Raw genomic sequence first — 22,457 nt, 5'->3', positions numbered from 1 at the left:
GTTCTCATCAAAAGTTAATCGCCGCGTATTAAATATGGGATAATCGCATCAAATTCAGCGGAGGCGGGAAGGAGTAATTAAAGTTGTGATTTTCACTTTCTCGCCTGGGGGCTGCGGGAAGTTTCACTCGTAGCGTTATTGGAAATTACTCAAGGAACTCAATAATAACAACTTCCCCCACGTATTAACACGAATCGTGTTTGACTTTTCGGTATCGCGGAAGTTCTTTGTTTCGAGTTTTTCCCTGAAATCTTTGCTCGATGGAATCCGACTTGCCGCGATACGTTTCTTCAATAATTGCAAATCGGTAAAGTACAACAATGGAAAGACTGAGAACGAAACGAGGTAAATTGCAAACTATTCAGAACCACCGCGAGTTATAAATTAATTACACCGCGAGAAATTTCAGATATTTCTAAGAAATTTTTCCGCTGTAGAATTCATTTTTCCCATCATCGTATCTAATAATAAACTGAATTAAAAATGTCTGTATTTTAAAAAAACCAGTTAATGTTTGCAGACAGGATTAATGAAAAATGAAAGAGGTGTTTCGTGCTAATCAATTCCTCTTTTGATTTTATTATACTATATATTCTTCGATTTTGCTTTGTGTCAAATATATTTTTTATCAAACCTTGATATAAAATGGATTAAAAGGATATTGGTACTAAAATCCATTGTTTTCTCGAGTTATCTGTTTCTCCTCTCATTACTCTATGCGTCACGCGTCTCTTCCTCTTTGGATGATCGTACACGACGTCCTTCGCGAGCTGGCTGTCCCACGATTTGTTCAAACTGTCCGTCCTCCCACTCGGGAAAATCTTGACCTAGGGAATCCCCTCTTCGTTATTTTCCACTGTCCATTACCGTCGAAAGTATAAAAGACGAAACGCGGAGGATACGCGTCTACAGTTGACGTTCAGTTTGACGATGGCTAGACACGGTGAATCACGTTCGTTCGTTCAGAGGTGCGTCCTTCTGACGTTCCTCGTCGTCGTGGCAGGACGAGGTGAGCAGTCACTGCTTCGCGATACGCAAATGTGCCGCGTGATTACGAAACGAAATTAGGAGGCTCGAGTATGTAGGAGAAAAAGGATCAGCCTATTACAATTGCCCAGAGATTCGGATCTTTCGCTTGCTGGACGATTACCTTAACCATTTGGCTTTCCAGAGTCAGAACAAACACACGACATACTTGCACGCGACAACACAGAACGCCTACTTTGTGTACAGTAAAAGAAAGATTGTTATTTTAACGTGGAGTCGATTTTAAAGAGACACTGTGTACAATGTTAGAGCTGAAAGAATACCTTTGGACTTTTCAAACTATTTTCTGAGAAACATATTTACACACGAGGCCCACGTATTTTACATTTTTGTAAGATACACTGGAAACTTGGAATAGAATCGAAGTTCGCATTAACTTCTTGTCTCTCGCGTCTGTTAGCCCTACGGATTCTCTCATTATTATGTATTCGATTCCAGTTCTAGTGCGCGCAACGCATACTCGATCGACTTCCAAATTAGTCGCAACGAGTCGACAACCCCAGCAACAAAAGCATTAATTTAAGACCTTGCAAATAGCTGCCATCGAGCACACTTGAATATCAATCACTCCTACTCGAGGCTCATAATTGTATAATTTCAATACACATGTACGTATTACAAACCATACGCAATTCGCCTCACATACATTCCATTTCTCTTTCGACTTCGCAACGTTCCATAAAAAATCTCATCTAATCTCGTCTAAAATTGAAAAGAAACGCAAAAGTTTTGCGACGTGCACGCTTTACGCGTTAGCCAAGACATCGCTCACGCTGATTCCGGCCATGTTTCGTTCCCAAAGAGATCTGCGACAAAACAAAGTGCCCTGGTCCCCTGAAATTTTACGAGGGCCTCGGTTGTACTCCCACTTACAAGAACCCTGGCGATTGTTGCGCGGAGGGATACGACTGCAGTCACCTGAAGAAGTTGTCCAAAGACAAGTGCTATGCGAACGGGCACGAGTACAACGTAGGAGAAGCCCTGAGAGACGAGGACGCGAATGCTTGCGACAAAGCTTGCATCTGTCAATCGTACAACAACGAACCGTAAGTAGACGCTCGTTTCGCTGGCTTCGATCGCGATTTTTAATTCACGTCTCTGACGGAGTTCATCTTCGACAAATTTGTCGTCCACGCGTATCACGATCCTCGAATTCTCGCGTAGCGATGTTTGTCTGAAACGTTGAAACGTTGTTGCCCTGAACAGCGCCAGCTTCATCTGCGCGGCCCTCGATTGCGGAATCATCGCGCCGCGAGCGAACTGTTTCAACCGACACACGCACGACCAATGTTGCCCTGGACCGTATGTTTGCCGTGAGTAAATTGAGTTTGGTGGTGTTCCAATTAGGATAACGTCGCTTGTTAATTGAAGCTTTTTCGCGCGGCAGAGTTTGATGTTGTCAGCGTGTGCTGTTTAAATTAGCTCGATTCGTTCTCGAAGCAATGCTGCGATTAATACGCGCGCGGATCTGTAGAATTTCGATGAACGCTTAGTTACGTGCTTCAGTGGAGGAGGGAGAGAAAAGGGCAACTTGCGAGGTCGATGGCAAAACTTACCAGGATGGGGACTACTTTCAACCAAAGTCTGATCCAGATTTGGACTGCTACTGTATGCCTGGATACAAAGGTATATAGACTCGAGGATCGAATGTATTTGTATACTTTCACTCGATATCCTCGATCATTCTAAACGAATCGATCTCAATCTAATCTTGAAGGATAGTAGAATCAGTTTCTGACTGTTGTCGTGCTCATCAAAGAATCTAGAATTTTGCTAGGTTTTTGAGTGTTCAGAATTTTCTTGCCAAGATTCGATGCTCGATCAGTACGAGAAATGATGGGTCGTGTGAAGAGAATCGTTGTCAGAACGAAACAAATTGTGCGTGTTTAGGTGAAAACGTCGAACCGTTCTGTAAGAAGCCGAATCGTCCCTACTGCTCGCCCCTGTTCCGTAATGCTGGCACCGTACATGACAATTGCGCTCCTGTTTTCTACAGCGGTCAGAGCCCGCAGAAAGATTGCAGCTACGCTTTCAGATGTCGTAAGTGTACAACAGAAACGCCCCGCGAACAAATTGCTCCGTTGTTCCGGGGAAACAATTCCGTTTTCGAGAACCGTGGACAATAAGGTCGACTTGATTTTTTTTCAGAAAACGCGAACGACACTGTCATTCACAATCACGATCACACTAAGTCCGTTTCTGAGGAAGGTACGTGCGAACTATCGTTGCTCGATGTGTATCTCAATCATTACTGGCACTTCTAATAGGCGACTGCTCTTCTTTGCACTCTATCTTTAGCATTAATTCATAAATTTAAGATTGATCGAACTGATATCGCTTAAATCATCGTCTAATCGTTCCATATAAAAACAAGATAACCAATAAGAAATACCAGTCGCTCGCTAATTAAAACATCTTCATCGACTAATTTAGTATTAAGAGATCTCGAGTAACCAAGCTTCTAACCAATTCTGTGGTAAATTTTCTTCACGAAATGGATTAATAATCTCGTGATTTTTCGTTCTGTTCATCTTGTAGAGGATAAGATATGTCGATTTGGTGACATGGTGATGCATCTCGGTGACGAATTGGAGAAAGGGACCAGTTACGAATCGAAGTGCGAGAAATGCGTGTGCGAAGTGCCACCGTTCCCCACGTGTCAACGAATTACGGACAAAGAATGCGGTATCGTTTATGATTTCGGTCCAAACGATCCTGTAGACTCTAGTGCACCTTGAAGAAGACGAGTACGACCAACCTTGATAGCGTTGTAGACGAAACTTTAGTTGTTGAGATATTTTAACCAGGTATTCCTGCACAATTGTTATAGAGATGTTGAATAGAAATGTTGCGTTGCTTTCTTAAACCAGTGATTCATTCTTTATCGTACTCTTCGTTCCTCCGTCGAGTATCTCTCTCCACAAATGAATTCCCTCCATTTACGAACTGCCTTGGGATGTTCCACCGTAAGTTCGATCTCTACCAAACGATACTTACAAAGTAAACTTATCTCGTGTTCAGACATCGAAGTTACCGATACGATTCGAAGTTAATTTATTAAAAGCGTGCCCTTTCGAACCGATTTTCAAGAAGCGTCTTCATCAACGAAAAGAAGTATCAATGTTGCGATCGTTAAATCGTGCAGATATTATGCAACATGCTCGCAGACCTTGAAATTTAACCGTCACTAAAATGACTCTGAATTAAAATCAATATACCAATTAAAACTGTGAAGTTTGAAAGAAACGAGGAACATGGATATTTTCATTGAACGTCGACCATTTTCTCTACCACGTTCTACGATCGATGAATTTTCCTTTCGCCATCCAGCAGCGTGAAGCTTCCTGTCCCATAGTTCACAGATGACGTCGGTGTCCTTCGCGATGTGCCAGTCTAATTTTACACTGACCGGTTTTTCCTATCGCGGATCACTGACCCGGGTAATCCCCGCGTCGTCTCTGCTTCTTTCTTGGCTGGCAGAACGCGTATAAAAGACGACACGCGATCGTGACATTCGAGGGATTCGCGTGCAGAGTTCGCGATGGCTGGGCCCAGTGATCCGCGTTCGTTTCTACGGAGGTGTATCATCGTTTCGACGCTCGTTGTCGCTGTTCACGTGGCTGGTCAAGGTGAGGGATGCTGCTCGTTCGCGGACAGCTACTTTGGGACGTACAAATGTCCTTGGTCGTTAGAAAAAAGTGAACGAGGAAAACGGTTAAGCGTATCGTGTGTTCTTGCAACGCGAGATCGTTTCTGAGAAGTCGTAGACGGGTTGCGATTGATGTTTAACGGGTTTGATATATAATGTGCAGCTAATGCGCGATGAAGCGTGGGTATTTTATACGCGATGCTACTTTGTAGCTGATATAGTGGAAGATTTATATCTGCTTGTCTGACGCTGTTTCCCTCGTTAGAGAATTGCAGGAATATACAATGGTCATAATTATTTTGACTTTTAATTCATCGCGTAGTGTAACGTGCACGATCGTATCGCATCCTGTCTTTATTTCACGCTTTCGCGACTGACGGACGATTTCACGCCAAGTGGATCACTTTCTTATCGATTAGGATCGAAGTGTGTTTCATTTGGTGTAAAAATACCAATTTCGCGAAACGATTTTTCCAAAGATTTGGTATTACACGAACGATCGTGCCACTTATTCTGCTCGTGTTTCATTTTCAAAGAGATCTGCGATAAAGCAAAGTGTCCTGGACCACTGACGTATTACCAGGATCTCGGTTGCACTCCAGTTTACAACAATTCCGGTGATTGTTGCGCGAGGGAATACAATTGCAGTCATCTGAAGGAATTGTCGCAAGACAAGTGCTATGTGAACGGTCACGAATACGACATCGGAGAGCATCTCAGAAGCGAGGATAAGAATCCTTGCGACGTTGGTTGCACTTGCATGTCGATCGATAATAGAACGTAAGTACGTTCGTGTCGCAGATATTAATTCAAATAGATTTCTATTCGATTTACAAGCTAGTATAAAAATTTGCGACGTCAGAACGTAACGTTATATTGCATTTCGTTCGCACAGTGCTAGTTTCATGTGTGCTCTGGTCAATTGTTATCTACCTGGACCGCAACATTGTTTCCATAGATACAATCACGACAACTGTTGTCCAAGCTCGTACGATTGCCGTGAGTAAATTAGTAAATTCTTTATTAAATAAAGAAGAAAGAAAGGGTGGATTCGAGTGAATCGTGTTGCATGTCGATTAGCCAAGGAAGGGGAAAGGGCAACTTGCGAGGTCGATGGCAAAACTTATCTAGACGGTGATTACTTTAGGCCAAAATCTGATCCAGATATAGATTGTTACTGCATGTCTGGATACAAAGGTACAAACACAGAAACGATTATCTTATTTCTGTTACAAAATAATTCTCAACTCGTGTCTGAATTTTATCGAAGTCCTTTTTAAATGGACGATCGACTTTACATCGAAGAAAAAATCGTACGTTTAGGTGAGAACATCGAGCCCTTCTGCAGAAAACCGAAACGTCCTTACTGCTCGCCTCTGTTCAAACACGCTGAGAAAGTTCACAGGAATTGCGCGCCTGTCCCTTACGACAGTCGGATACCACTGAAATATTGCAGCTATAGTTACAGATGCCGTAAGTTTACGGCGGAAATGAAGTAAGTGTAAATCGTTCCTTTCAGTACATTACACGATCGATTTCGTTTTTACAGAAAACGCGAACGACGTTGTCATTCGTAAACGTGACGCCAGTAATATAGTCTTTAAAGAAGGTACGTGTAAAATGAACTTGATAAATCTCCTCTTCGCTATTGGTAACACAATTTCGAACACTCCTTCTAACATTGCTTAGTTACTTTTAACCAGTTAACAGCGGAATATTGTTTCAAAAATCTCTTACGAAGAACGTAATTAAATTAAGCGATGAGTATATACATATCGAGCACAGGGCAGATGTTTTTATTATAAATTTTAAATGAGAATGAATTACATTCTTGTTTGATAAAAAATTGACAATCAACGCGTCAATCGAGCCAAAATAAATTTTTCCATCGTCGTATGTACACGTCGAACGCAGTTGACTGGTTAACATTGCTGCTTATCACTCATTTGAAATTTATTTATTCTGAAACCTTTTGTTCACAGCTGACTCGCTGGTCTCTTTCTTTTTTAATTGACGTGTCTGTTTTTTGTCGATCTTGCAGAGAGTGTGTGCCATTTCGGTGATTTAGTAGTACACATTGGCGAGGAATTGAGCCAAGGAACAGGTATCGATTCCGTGTGCGTGAGATGCGTGTGCGAAGTGCCGCCATTCTTGACGTGCAAACATCTTTCGGATAGCGAGTGCGAATCGGAATGACACGTTTCACTGATTATGTTAACCGTATTACGTAAGCGAAATTTAAATATCGCGGCAGAATTATGCGTAACGACATGCAATTGTAAATAAGTTGTCGTGCGCGGAGTTAGTGAGAATCGTTTGCGATTAAAACCGCACGTGACAAATGATATAATGACAAGGTACTGAGAAGTGGCTTATCGATCGCCAATGAAACAACCATCAATTATGCTAGTATCGTTTTATGCATTCGTACTGGCAGACGCCAAGCTTCTCAGAATCAAGTGTGTAAGAGATTCAACGAGATCTTCGAAAACAGGATTAATCACGTTGCATCAATAGCGATTAACATTTAACGATCGCGTCGTAACGTCGTGTTTCACTTTCTCCGCTCGTGTCCACGTGTGCGTAGATTTCCTACGCGATGTCTGCTCAGCAATCTCATAAAACGGTTCATTATCATATTGAATAACTTGGAGTGACGGAGATCCAAGAAATTCCTAATTTATCCGACTATTTCTTGACTCCTGACGCAGTATAAAGTGACAGAGTGTGAAAGACGTGACATCGGAGGATTCTCGTGCAGAATTCACAATTCGAGGATGACCAAACGCGGTGATCCGGACTTGCTTACACGGACATGTGTCCTTCTAACGATTCTCATCGCCATTCACGTGGCAGGTCGACGAGAAATGAATGAATCGCTCGCAGAAATTTATATTACGATAGACGGTTATTAACGATAAAAAATGACACACGAAACTGTCAAAATACTTGTTATTTCTCTGTTCAGTATAATATTCACGAATACTTGTTTATTCGCATGGTGATAAATTAAAAGTGTCACGTATATGTATTTCCACGAACGGAAAATTCTCTTCAAAGTCAATCTTAGAAATAGTCCTGGAAAATACGCGCTAATCGAGCGCAGCCAATTTAAACAGCTCTCGCGTTCGTTTCAAATCTCCGTCGGTTTCGCGACGCTGAAATTATTTCGACGTCCGACAAATTAGAAGATCCGCTAATTGAACTGTGTCGTGACTCGACACGTGTGACTCGTTTAAAAACGTACATCGTCCAGCGTGATTTTCCGTTTCGAAAACACTCGATGGCTCCATTGCGCAACCATGGGTTTATATCGGACGCGACGTTACCTCGAGGAGATTTTGCGAATCGTTTAACCTCGTCTCTGTCCACTACGTAGCCGTCACTGAACGCTTGTCGGTCCCATTTCTTGCGAGAGAAAAAGTGGCGCAACGAGATTAAAGTTTCGTGCGGATTATTTAAATCGCTAAGACACGAGGCGCTTTAATCGAGGTATTTTCAAACCAGTCCGCCAGTTTCAATCTGTTCTTTCACTGAAGTTAAATAAAAAGAGACTTAGGAATACGCGGTTAAAAAAATATCCTCACAAATCAACTTTCCAATGTCTACTTCGAGAATTCACTTTTGATCCAGTGATATTTCATAGTTCTAAAACTATGCTTTCTCAAGATTCGCCACTGTGTACACCTTTACGAGATGCGTGGCGATAAAACAATGTTTAAAAGGCATAAACGTGTGGGACGAGTATACGAAAAAGTTGGAAGTAACGCAGCGTTATGTAAGGTTAAACTCAAACAAACTTTTACACCATAAAAAATGTTCGTAAGCTCTCTTTCCCCGTGGAGAATTTCCAGTTTGAACCGTATCGAGTCGTTCATCGCGTCGAAAAAGGAGCCATCCGGTGTTCGATGTCGTCGTCGATGATGCGAGGCGACGATAACACCAGCCAGAAAGTTTCCGCGATATCGCTTTCACGGAATTGCGGGACGTAGGAATCTCGCAAGTTCCCCGGGACCGGCGTACGCCCGCTGAGGACGTGTCACCAAAATGGCGGGAGAAGAAGAAGGGCTGTAAGGTAGCGGAAGTTGCCGGCCATCGTTGTCACGTTAAGTCGTTGGAATTTATGTTAGCTGGTACGGGTGTTGCGAGTGTCGGTTCGATTACCAGCGTCGTCGATATATATATATATAGATATATATCAAGAAGCGTCGCAAAATGGCGTCCCAAAGTCTTGCTGTTATCCTCGTTCTTGCTTGTTCAGCACCGTTGTCCACCAGCAACACCGCCGACATTTATTATCCGTGTTCACTGGACCAAGTTCGAGGTGGTTTTCTTGCTGGTTGTTGGACAACTTAGGCTGGCACGCGGAAGTAACTCGCCAGTACTGTCATTATTTATAATAGCTTTCGGAGAGCTACTTTTTTTTAGCGTTTTAGAATCATATTTAGTTCTAAGTATTTTTAAAAATTGAGTGATTTTTAACCCTTTGAGCTCAACGACTTTTTGGGTCCGACGTAGTAGCAACTCTGTGAACAATGTTTTACAAAATATAAAATGATTTTATGTAGGAATTAACTTACAAAAACGTTGTATTTTATACAGTATATTATTATAAAGTATCCTTTTTCTGTATACGCTTTCGGATACGCTATTTATTACTCTGATTTTTCGATTTCTTATATCTAATATTATGTCACTATCTCCATCATTGCTTTCATTTTTATCACTAATTTCTTCGTGCATAAAATCCTGTCCTCAACAGTTCAAAAAAAAAAAAAAAAAAATGAATCCCAGCTCGAACTAATTTCACTTCCAAAATCCATTTCCGTGGGGCTTCGAAATTTCAAATCAGCCAATGAAGAACTCGAGTTGCTGCATAAAACGCCGTGGCGACCGAGAGTTACCTCTCGAGCGCAAAGGGTTAAGCACGCAGAGTCTTTTTAGTCTATAACTACGACGTAACTGGAAGGTAGGCAAGCTCTCTTCTTTTTTCGAACGTCTCAAACGTCGGAAACAATTTTCCAAAGCGGTTCACAAAAGCGCGATGGCTCTCTCCTAGGCGAGACGGCGGAAACGTTACCTTTCGTGCATCTTATCCCTTCATGCATATTTCAGTCCTTTTCCACATAGTGTTCGTATTTTTCCCATTCCTCGTTCGCTCCATTTCCCTTTCTTTTTACCTTTTTTTCCGGCGGCAGCCGAACGAGCGTCGGGACGGAACCTTGGACCCCTTTGCACATCTTATCTGTTTCGAACCTCTTTCGTCTGCGTTATTCGATTTGCTTATTCCTCGTTCTCACGGCTTCGTTGCTCTCTCACCCTCGGCATATTCTTAGTCCTTTTACCATTTACACGGCTGATGGAATTCCACCCCTTATCCCCCGTTAACCGAAGGTGACAATTTTTTCCTCAGACGTTCGAGACTTTACACCCAATCAACCAAGACGTACACATAAATTTCCTTCATTTCTACTCGTTTCGATCGCGTTAGCTTTTCTAAAACGAATCGAGGAACGTTCGCATCGAAGCTTAGAAATCGGATACGATCGACCACGGCGCAAATTATAGCCGTCCCGTTCAATCATCCCTGAAAACTGAAACCAGCGGGCGAAAATAAGAGACAACCGTCGAAAACGGCGGTACAATCGGCGCAAAACAAACCTACAATTAATCGCGAATCGGAACCGGAGAGCGCCATTTAGGCTCGACGAGCCAATCAGCGGGAGCAGTATCGATGATCGATGCGGGTGCTCTCTCGCATTAGCCAGTCGAGTGCCCGCGTTTTCGATACGACGAGCACACGCGTTACCATCCAGTCGTCTTTCGGGTGCAAATTAACCGTGATACGACTGCGGGGGCCAGGATTGAGCCCCGTTGCGCCCGCTCCGTTATCCGTTTCCGGCTGGTCGCGATCCGAACGCGCCGCTCCGACCGATCGATCGTCGCTCGACGTGTTTCTTAGAGCGTTCCGCGCGGTCCTTTGAGCGGAATCGTCGACGTCTGCGGCGAACGCTCGAATCAGGTCGATGTTTCCGCCCGTTCGAGCTATGAATTAACGTCCACGGAGATATAAATGACGGTCCGCGCGGCCGTATATCCCTCCGGGATCTTCCGTGGTCAATAAAGGGAGCCACCCGTCTCTTGTTGAGACAGTGACGCTGTTGGCGGTGGTGATTGGTCGCTGTTGGGATTATTGTCGGACGTGGAATCGAGCGGAGGTTAGGGACAGGCTTCTTCTTAATCGCTCGCCTGTACGGGGATGTTTTTTCTATTCTGCTCGCGCGGCCATGGAATTTTGTCGTACTGTTTTAATCACGATCTATAGTGTTTTGTATTTGTACAATATAATATATATATATAATTAAATGTTCGTTGGTTCTTTTAGGATTGTGGACAAAGAATATGCTTCGTTGGTATAGGTAAATAATGGCACATTTTTTAGTCAATTTTAATTTATATTATATTTGGAAAGCCAAAATTAGAAAATTGATGTGTGAAGTCTTTATTTGTTTCCAAATGCCAATGTTACTTTTTTTTAAAAACCTAAGGTTGAGTGTCTTCGAGGATACGGCTAAGGACGAGTGTATCTTCTTGGGGAAGTTTCCCTCGTTTGTGTGTGGGACGTTTCCCATTCGCATTTGGGTCTGGTCTATGTCATCCGCTCAGGAAGAGCAGACAAAGTCATAAAGCAGACCCCAAACGCTTACAATTAGCTATTGATAAATTAGTTTGGACGATACAAAGTAACCTCCTAGGAAAGCTAATAGAATAGGGTGGTTAGAGGAGCGCGAGTAGGGGTGTATAACCAGCCTCGAAAAGGGATACGAGTGCCTTCTATTATACAAGAGGATTGCATGGTAATACATTCACACTGCCACTGGAAATTTAGTCTTTTCTAATTAAGTTCACCATTAACGTTATCAGAAGCTTGTCGCGTCGTTGTATTAGGAGACATAAATATTGTGAACTTTAATACTTTAAGTGCTGAAAGGGACCAACTGTTCGCAGATAATAGCGCTCGAAATTGACCATTCGTCAAACGTCATGGTCTGATACGATCAACAATAGATGCAACAACAAAGAGGAGTTTTTATTCCGTAAATTATTCCAGGCTACTTTCACGTGAACGTCATCTCTGCTATCCGCGATTATATCCGGGATTATAACCAGCGTCTGGTCGATATTGCGTCTACTTATTACAACAGTTGGGCAGACTGGTAAAACCTGAATTAGACGTTTGTCGATCGTGTTTGGTCGTCAAATCTGGGCTAAAATGATGAAATTTGTAGGCGAACCGAACAGGTCAATTTGTTCGATCACTTTTCCATCGCAATTCTGGGTCGATTCCCGAGGCGGTGATTCAATTAACCCAATTTAATTTAATATAAAAGATAATGCACCATTTTAGACGAGCCCTTAAAAAAAAACAGAACCGCATGCCTCCTGCACGTATCCAGCCTTTCCAATTACACGCCTTTTTAATCAAGTTTTACATTTTACTTCCACATTTTGGTACAAAATTTTGCTAGCTACATTAAACGTGAAGAGTGAAATGAGCGCGATGGTATTGACGTAGACATATGACGTAGACTAAAAGTCCAGCCACGAAAGAGAATAGATTTATATTCATTAAATATGTTGTTCAATGTATTTTATTTTAGTCTCTTATCCTCGTTTTATCCAACGTTAACACGTACTTCAATTTATCTTCACAATTCGCTGCTTTATAGCATGAATACAATGTATCGTAAAATTTTTGGCAGATTAACATATTTGTAACTGTATCGTCGCAAAGTCGAGTAATATTCAATTATTTCTTCACAAGACACGACGATCGCAGCAGAATAACGACAGCTAATGCATAGCGATCGCAAAGAAGAAACGCGTTGCATCATTACGGTACACAGATAATTAATATACAAACTAAAAGAAACACTTATCGTGTGCTCGCTCCATTCACTTCGATACACACACGTACTTATCAATAACTCGGTGCAAGTACGTGTGCCGGAGTTGCAGCTGTCCACTAATTCTCCGCGTGTCCGTACGGTTCCACCCTCGCCGGGTTGGCAGGCCGTGCCCCCTGTTAGAACGAAGATCGGGTCGCGAGATGCAATTATGATAAACCTGAAAGCTTCTTTCGAGAGCTTTTCAACGGTATCGCGGGCTCACAAAAGGGGTGGCCGCCCCTCGGCCCGTTCCGACTCTAGCCGCGTTTTAATCTATATCGCTCTCTATTTCCTGTTCTCTTTATTCCACGGCTGCCACCGGCGGGTGATGAGCTTCCGACTCGCGGCGAACACTCGCGTGAAAAATGCTCGCTCGCCCCCTCCTCTGGTGTCACGACGCGTCTCATCGAGCCGTCGCGGGAGCAGGGTTGAAAATCAACCGGGAATTTTGCGCGGCGGTCACCGATCGATCGAACGGTGATTTCGAGTTGACGGACGTTCTACCAGGGAGCTTGCATCGAGAACGAGAATAATGGGAATAAAAATAATCATTGCTGCGCGAGATAGTTTTCATGGTAGCGCGTCGTTTTATTAATGTCAATCAATTTCGATACCTTGGGAAGTTTCGACGTTCCTCGACGTGAAAGTTACAACTCGCTTCTTCCGCTATTTCCGCGCAGGAGAACGACCCCCATTATTTCCGCGACATTTTTGTTTAAAATAAGGACGAAACGGGTGCTTTCCGGGGCGCGTATATAACAAGCCTTACACGCGCATATGGCGTCGCGTAGCTTACGCTGGAGAAATGCGTCCCCTGGTACCGATCGCTCGACGCTAAAAAATGAAAATTCCTATATCTCAGAAGAAGCTACCGTTTCGCTGTAATCAACTTCTATAAACCAGATACCATAATCTTCGCTTGAAAATCGCGGGAGCGAATAATTCTAACGCGTACTCTAAAATATTAATGCCCAGCGGACGATTGAATACGTGATCCTTTATCCTGACTGCTTAATTAAATTTTTACATCGAACCTCCGCTCCTCGTATATTCAGTGGCACTCTATGCGAGGTTACTCTAAAATAAACGGAACGAAATTAAATATATATATACCCTCCCTCTCATATTTCCATTCGCCTTTGACCAGAGAGCGTTCAGTTCCATTAATCTTTTTCCGCTCGGCAGTCGCGACTGGCGTGACGCGAGGATGCCTCTGAACTTTTAACGCAACGGCATCACGACAACTCGGGTTACTTGAGAATTTTCCTTTCGGCTCGTTCACGAGGGCGAGCGTCCGTTCGCGTGAAATTTAATTTCGTAAATGGCTTCGATTACCACCGGTACGCGACCGTATCACGTCAAGGCTGTTCGTATCGCGAGCGTTAATAATCGACGAAAAAAAAAAGGGTACGCGTCTCATTACGGTTGCCATCAATTAGCCCACGCTGTTCGTGTAATCTCGTATAATACCTCGTTACACCGTCCGGTCACGAACGAGAAATCGAAGTTCCTCGAGCCAGTGATATTACACTTATTGCTTTTTATCCACCGTGTTATCGGTATTCCATTCGACTCGACGTCTTCTTTTTTTTTTTTTTTTTAACGAGTCTGACGAACGTTTCGTACTTGCTCGTGGAATGTGGCTCGCCTTTTCAACTTAAAATGAAAATTCTTAAGCTATCGGGGCAGTCGGATTCCCGGTGTACACGACGATCGTGACCACGGAATTATTCCGGTCGAACAGTTTTTTTACGGCGGATCGATACAAGGCTGGACACGAATATCGCCGGGGCATTGTTCCGGTTGGAAAATCGATTAAAGCTGTACGCCTGTTTCCCCAAGGAAAGATCTCACGTGACCTACATGCGTCCCGGCGAAAGAAGGATTTCGCTGTTTGCGCGCGCGACAATGCACCCTCGTCCCCGGCAGAGTTCACCCTCCTTTCGAACCTCCTCGAAGCCGGCTTAAGGCGGCATTGTCGTAAGCTCGAGGCTCTTTGGCCCAGCTTTCTCGTGGACGGAAGTAGAGGTAAGGCCTGCCTTGGATGCCTCAATGCCATCGTACAAGGTGTCCTGAAAATCGGCCGCGTATTTTAATTGCAACCCCTAATTTGTTTTAAAAGAAAGCGAGGTGTAGAAGAATAGAAGAGTTGAGCGAGAGGGTAAGAAAATATAAAGAATCGAAGAGAGAAATAATAATTTTGCAAGAGATTAATATTTCTTTTCTTGGTAAATTTTGAAATTGTCAGAAGATAGATCAATATTTGTAGTTTTGATATTAAAAGTGTGAGGTGTTGTTAGTGTTTAGGACGCTTTGTATTTTAGGATGAATTACGTATAATAATTTGTGTGCAAACGAAATGTTAAGGGATGCAGTTTCGATTCGAGTGATCCCCTCGCCTTCTTGATTTCTCGTTCGACGATTCCCGTCGAGGCATGTCTAATTCCTCGGCACCTTTCGCCTCTGACCCCGAACTCTTTCGCCCTCGCCGCGTCTCTCGATTCCTCGTCCTTTGTCCAGTAAGACCCGGAATCGCGTAGACGGGCGCGAACAAACACTTTGTGCGAAGTTTCTCTCGTTTCGAGGCCACGCTCCGGGCATCGTTAGGCTTTGTTCGAACCCTCTAATTAGAGAGATAGATGGAAGAAGATGAAAGAGGAGGCGGCACGCCGACGCGCGTGTCCTTTGATACAACAAGCAGGCAGAGGGTAACTTGGAGATGTTTAGTGACCGACGAATTTGAGGGTTTCTTTTTTCCTTTAAGATGGAGGAAACGAAAGAACGTACAGCTTTGGTGTGATATCTTTGTTAGCGAGTTCGATTCAGATTTATCATTAAGATTCTGTTGTTTCGTTGAGATTGTTGTATATTTTTATATAAACTGCTAGAGATACGTTTAACGTTGAGAAATTATTGAATATAGGAAGCAAAAATATATTTCACCATCTGATTCGAGTAATCGATAGAAGAAGTACAGTAGAAAATATTGAGCGTAATACAGTAACTGGTTTTTTAAGTGGTTTATTAATGCAGCGAATACAGGGCATGTTACTGCATGCAAATTAACTGCTGAATTCTGAAGGTCATCATTGTTCGGATGTATTCAAATCTGGCCTTTACACGGGTTTCCTATGTTAATCATTCTTAAAATCGGAAAGGTACTTGTAAACCTTCGGGATTTAATTAGAATATCGCGTTCTCCTTGACATAAATGTCAGACTTTTTGGGCACAGAAGGTCGAAATCTCACCTGGCGATGTTCGTGTTGATAAAAAACACATGGTATTATTTTATACACGTGTACATGTGACTTTTTATTTCTTTCTCGAATCCGTTATCGATCAGACTTACGTGAGTTTCACATAAAAAGAAGGAGAATTGGCGAGAAGGAATTTTGAAGTTTAAATTCATGATCGCTGAAACCTTAAGAATCCAAATGCAATATAAAAGAGCACACCGAGGAAACAAATAAAAGATAATTAATATTGCAAATAAAATAGATTTCATCCTCAAATAAATTACCGTTTCCTTCTACTAATCAATGGCAAACCACGTGAATGTAAAATGCATCGTGCATCTTCTCGCAAAAGTTTTAACAAGTAATAGACCGTGAACATTTAATCTTCCAGCCATTTGAAGCCACCCACCCCCTCGATCAAGCTAGACCTCAGAACCTTTCAAAGTGAAGACGCGCGATCCATTATCAAAGCTCTTTTTAATTAAAATTTCTCCATACTTCCCGTCCATGCATTAACTTCCCTCGAGCGGAGGGTCCATCTCGGCGAGGACACGGCGAACTTCACTGCGAAATTCGATCGCGGAAGAATCCCGCGGCTTTATAAAATTTTCAAGCCCCACCTTCCTTCGCCCTGGGAACTTGCTGGATAAATAGAATAGCAGCGAACTTCAAAAGGCCGGGGAATAGAGCCGGAGGGCTCGAAACTTTCGGAAAATCGACATTTTCACCGTCAGTCTGACTGTTCGAGATCGGATCGAGTGCGCGAAAGCGGGAAACAATGCGTGTCGAGGAGTCGAGAGGTGTAAATTGGAGAATCGTCGAAGTTTGAACGACAGAAATGAAGGAGGAGGATTTCTTCTCGCTGAACTGGAGGGACCTTAAAGCCTAGTTTCTGCTCGCAACGATCGTTGGCGTTCTTTTTGTTGCACGCGATGCATTCAGGTGAAGAACGACGACTTTGTTGCTCGTACGGATGAGTGAAGTTTTCAAAAGAAATACAGAGACTCGCGCGACTTTTTTCACAGTAGATAGGCTAATTGCAAGTGACGCTATGCTCCGAGAGAAGATAATCTAAAGTTCTATGTGGAACCCATACAATGACAGGAATTATTCCAACCTTCCAGTAACAATAAATGTCTTCTCTTCGATTACTCTTCCTTCACCCAACAGCTTAATAAAATATAATACTTTGCGCGATCGCTTGCGAAACAAAATTCAAAGTTAACGATGGTTGGTAAAAAATCGAATGGAGAACTACGATCTCCATTTTCTCCAGCAAGGACTGGACGCTATACTTCATAAGGGAACGTGTCAATTCAGCTGGCGCCGTATGACTCACGCCACTAATCATGCGCCAGCAGTGTAAAGAGCAGAGTGTACTTTTCGACGCCATTGAACCGGCGTACACCTGGCGCCACTAACCTTTGCATGCGGGAACTCGGCTTAAGAGCCATCGGGAATATCGCTGGCTAGGTAACAATGCAATTAGACGGCATGGCGGAGGCGGGAATGGAAGAAACGATATCGTAACTCGCGACAAAGCTGCTCGTAACATCGAGATCGCTGTCCTGATTGCTGAACGAAAATTTTCGACGGACCTTCGCCGGTGTTCAACGACGGCCTGTTAAGCGTCTCTTGCCGGTGGAAGTGTCGCCGTTTTGTCGAAGTGATTTTGTCGATGGAAATGGCGCACGATGGTATTTAAAAAGTATGAAATTATCATCGTAACGAGGCGCAGGTTTTTAAATGGCGATCATCTGTTTACCATTCTGTTGGTAATCGATGCTCTTCGACTTTACAATTAGTGTTGGAACAGTGACGATAGAATAGCGTGGGATGAGTATTCACTGTGAAGTATGCTTGTTTATGTTATGCCGTGGGTTTTACTGATCAAAGAAGCTAAGAATTGAATTTTTAGTTTTTTAATAAATTTATCATTTGATTTATTTATCGGATAGTTATATAGAAATGAATTAATTAAACAGACAAAAAGCAAAATTCAAGATTACTATTATCTATCTAGCTTACAAATTTTGTATTACAGTTGTTAATGCTTTTAATGTGAATCATACTACAGTTTAGCAAATGTGCATCTTATATAATGCACACTAATTTCCCATTAATTTCATTACCTCATTTTGAATTACAATTTAACAGATTGCTCTGTCAGCGAACAGTATTATCCCCCATCCAACCATTAAAATAATGACTGCGATTAAAATGTCAATATTCATATGCACAATGACGAGGCAACGTGCTTGATGCATCTCATTACATGTGACAATTATACATTATAGTACTTTAATTGTCCAACTGTACTGTAGTCATCATTATCTAAAAAAGAGCACGATAGGCTTAACATTTTGCTGTAAACTCCAACGTACATCTTTCACCTTCGAGTATCATCGAATGAAACGATATCGAAACGAAAGCTCAGTTCTGGTACTACGAGTAATTGAAATCTTACATCGACAGGTAATGTTCTCTACCAATGGTATTAATTAGAAGAATTTTTCAAGTCGCGACGCGCTCTCATCGGCTGGCTCGGCGTGGACATTCAATTTGAAAAATTAATCTTAGGACGAAAGCGGTCGCGCAGAGGCGAGCGATGGAGGAGGGCCGGGGAATACGGAAAATTTAATTTGCTCGCGAAATACTCGAAAGATCTTCGTACGGCGGATTAAACCACGGCAAAGTAGTCAAAGGGCGCTTGAAAGCGGTTAAAGGGGTTCCGCGACATCCTGCTCTCGTGTACGCAGCATCTAATCTCTACGAAAAAACAACACCGCCACCGCGCCAGTCACCGTCTGTTTATTTTTAATTACGATGAAAGCTGTTACGCGTCGCGTCTAAAGAATTTGCCTGGACAGAACCGGATAAATTGATACTAGGATTATGGAAACATTTTCCCAACAAATTGCATCCGGGGCAACCCGTTCGCTCGAGTGGTTACCGATTGCCAGTAGTCCTTCCGATATTGAAGATTCCCAGTCTTGCTTACTCTCGTTGCGTACTTTCTCGAGATTTATATCTCAAACGAATCAGAAGATAAATTCAAATTTTCGAATTTGAACTATTAATAGTTGTTTTTAAACAACAGATCAAATCAAATCGTCGTTTTTATTATTATAAATAAGGGTAATTATTATCACAAGCGCAAGTTTATTCTCAAGCAAAGATCTATTCTTATCCAACAGAAAATGATGCGAGTCGCTGTCACAGCAATTACTTTCGCAGAGACCACCCTGGATCACCCTTCGTCAGATTTCTACCCCTGAAAATTTCGTTTCCCAACGCCGCGCATCGTAGCGAAATTTCACGTCGTCATTAGTCAGAATCAGTCAGCTCGGCGGCGTCCTCGTCGGATTAATCCCGCGGCAAAATAGAGAAATCGTCACCCTTCAATTTCCACGGTTCCCGTGGATTCGGGGGGCACGAAGGGTGGCGCGTTGTGGCGCGCGCTCGACGGTTCGCGCCCCCGCGTGATCGATGACGCTTGTCATCGAAGTTGACAGGTGGCGGCGCAGCGAACACGGGGCGAAATTGCGGGCACATTATTAAACCACCGACAACCGATGCCCGCCTAGGCCCTAATACGCCGGAATGTACAGTTTGTGCCCAGCAAATAGACCATTTAGTTGGGGCGGTGCGCGACTCCCCTGCCTCTGACCGTCGAGGGTGCGGAGCCGCGCGGCTACGATCGCTTTGCAATAACGCAATCGCAAATTGAGTCGATCCCCGCGCCGTGGACAACAACGGTTACAGCCGCGTTTAATCGCGACCGTTGTTTCCGCGTCCTATTGGAACTTGCTTGCACTGCGAATTCGGTTAGGTCTCTCTAATTAGTCTTGCGATCAGGTGCTTCTCGAGAAACGTTCGTCGAGCACGATGCGCTATACGAGCCAGCCGTAGTGTTTGACGATGACAGAAGTTCAATTTTTTTTTTTATATACAGATAATTAAGGGTTTACGTTTGAATCGGTTTTTAAATATTGACAGACGTTCATTAATTTGAGTGATGTTTTTAAAATGGCAAACCTTTCGATGATAATTAATTGTAGACCACCTGAACGGAAACAAGTTTAGCTGAAATTTTTAGGCTTCCCTAGTTTTCCAAATTGAAAGAATAATTTTTCTTCCACTTAGGTTTTGGAAATCATTTTTTAACATATTTTCAGCTAATTTATAATTTCTTCGTGCGTGTTTGTTCTTTTAGGGATTTGTTTGTACCATTGATACGATTTAAAAAGAAAAAGAAACGGTTCATATGTTTAATGTGCTGTAGTTTTTTATTGTTTTTGGTTTTTTTAATACAGTTGGTTCCAAAGCTGGATATAAAATTTAAAATATTAAATGTGATCGCACTTGAAAGTTTGGAGTTGAAATTGTTCGAAAGTTGGTTTAATTAAATTATCAGAGGTATCTAAACTACTTTGGAGAACCCTCAAATTAATGTGTATTTTTAATAATGGTTTTTAAATTGATTTTCTGCATATTTTGCTATCACACATTGTGCCAAAATATATATATTTTATATCGAGCAAACTGCGAGAGTACAGAATTTGAGAAATTCACCTGTAAATAGTTATCTGGTGAAGTATTTTAAATATTCTTCAGACGGCGGGATTAATAGGCAAGAAATTTCGTCGCTACCTCATGGAAGCCCCGTAGCTTCAAAGTTAATTAAGTGTTATATTTTATCGCGAGAACGCGGGACGAAAAAGAAGTTAAATGAGTTCGCTTGTAGTGATCAGCAAACAAGCGCGGCTCGCGCAGGGGCAAAAGTTACTTAAACGGTTCAGAGCCATGATGCTATTACTTTGTAGCTTAAGTTACAAGCCATATGAAGTTTGCTCGCGGCTCTTAAACGTAGTTGCAGCTCGTTCTCAGATTGCTCGACGCTCCTAGGACGCGGCTCGTTTAATTCACTCCTTTCGTCCTTCGAACTTCCCTTAAAATGAATATACCTTCTCCATTCAATAACGCACCTGTATACCTCCGTACTTTTCGCCCCAATTATTCGTACCGTTTACATTTCAGCGTCGCACGATACTAAATACACAAAACTGAATCTGGTAGCGCTAAAAAAAAAAAAAAAATTGTTCATAACGCGAATTCAAAGTTACACCGTCCGGCAGAGAATGAATCGCGCGTGAAACCGGCCGGCAATTAAAATCGACTTTTAATAGAACGGTTCTGGAGGATCGTAGCGTGTTTTCGATTCCCGGTGGATCGGCGTTAAATCGCGTTCGAAGGGGATTGGCACGCGCGGACGATCACCAAGCCGTGGCCGGGATTCTGCGCTCGGCCCGCGACCGAATAAAACACCTTCAGGATCGGGGGCGATAAATTCGTGATACGCGCGGGCAGGCCAGATGCATATTTCCCGCGGAGAACGGCCGGCAATAATTTGAAGTTTTGTCGCGACCGCATTTGTTACAGTCAACCGTACAAACGACGCAATTTGTAACGGGCCCGTTACCGTTACGAAGGCGTCGTTACACGCTGTTTTCGCGTCGTTCCGTGAGATTTAATGAACGAGATGGACGATATAAACTTCGCGCCGACCCCCGACTGGCGCCACCCCCTGCGCGTACCCCTCCACCACCCCTTGTAACGGCAATAACGCGGTCAGAACGATGAAATTAAGCTTATCGATTACGCCTGAATTTAATGCGGCCAGTCCAGAGGACCGTGGCGATAAGCATTGCTGAAATAGCCGGGAGAAACTGTTAACATGATTGCTAACCGATTGTAAATAGCGATGGTACCCGATTACCTCGATTAGTTGGATTAACTCGCGAGACTTAGGGGTTGTTCGAGTAGATTGAACCACTGGGTGCTTTTCTTGCTGCGCTGCACAGCGAGGAACGTAATTGACTGCGAGTAGTTCGCTGGTGGAATGAGCATCGAATAAAAGTATCTGGTTTGGTTATCGTTGATAGCTTTCATTCGCGAGCTTCTTCGAGGCTCAATTTCAGGGCATATATTTCTTTCGTGGTTATTAATTATGCGGCTTGCGTTGCGGAGTAATATCGAAGCGTTTCTCTCGTGACTCGACCGATAAAGATAATGTGCACAGTGTTGGGCGAACAATTATATTAGCATACACAGTTAACACAACGGACCTTATAAACCCTCTATGTTCGTAGTATCCGTAAACGCGGACATTTAACGCTCTTCATCGCGTTTATCGCCGCGTTCAAGCGCCGCTATAAACTAGATTTTAACTATCGAAACATTTTAATGCCCTCCCTTCCACGGTATTATATTTTGCCGAGCATTATTCTTGCGCCACGAAAATTAATTGAAACTATGTCCTGCGTTCGTTGTTCGCGTAGCTTTTAAAATATTCCCCGCGTTTTAATTCATTTTCATTCTGAATCTCTAGGAAATACATATATACTGTTTAATGCTTTGTACATTCGAATGTTCAAGTACAACACAAAGTATTAAAATGACGTAAAGAAATGAAGAAATTCAGCATTTAAACTGGTGCGTTTTATTATTCGAACAATTCAAGTGGAACATTTCTGTAATGAAAAAGAAACTTGTGCGATTCATAATTGAAAAAT

At 42.8% G+C, this 22,457-nt stretch overlaps 3 protein-coding genes across 3 annotated transcripts in view; all 3 read left to right on the top strand.

Annotated features, from left to right (window-relative positions):
- Positions 1–22,457, top strand: part of LOC143424035 (uncharacterized) — a 174,112-nt gene that overhangs the window by 106,436 nt on the left and 45,219 nt on the right. The gene's annotated exons all lie outside the window — the stretch shown is intronic.
- Positions 875–3,800, top strand: LOC143424092 (kielin/chordin-like protein). The gene is made up of 7 exons (XM_076895917.1): positions 875–1,009; positions 1,850–2,093; positions 2,254–2,360; positions 2,554–2,673; positions 2,938–3,087; positions 3,196–3,255; positions 3,586–3,800. Exons 1-7 carry the CDS (start codon positions 931–933, stop codon positions 3,783–3,785), a joined length of 960 nt encoding a protein of 319 aa, XP_076752032.1. The 5' UTR covers positions 875–930; the 3' UTR covers positions 3,786–3,800.
- On the top strand, positions 4,589–6,892 carry LOC143423808 (uncharacterized). The gene is made up of 7 exons (XM_076895390.1): positions 4,589–4,676; positions 5,233–5,476; positions 5,592–5,695; positions 5,777–5,893; positions 6,020–6,169; positions 6,246–6,305; positions 6,738–6,892. Exons 1-7 carry the CDS (start codon positions 4,589–4,591, stop codon positions 6,890–6,892), a joined length of 918 nt encoding a protein of 305 aa, XP_076751505.1.

The sequence above is a fragment of the Xylocopa sonorina genome, chromosome 5, assembly GCF_050948175.1.
Source record: "Xylocopa sonorina isolate GNS202 chromosome 5, iyXylSono1_principal, whole genome shotgun sequence".
NCBI classification, from domain to species: domain Eukaryota; kingdom Metazoa; phylum Arthropoda; class Insecta; order Hymenoptera; family Apidae; genus Xylocopa; species Xylocopa sonorina.
Note: the sequence above shows the minus strand (reverse complement) of the source record. Positions and strands in the feature narration are given on the sequence as shown.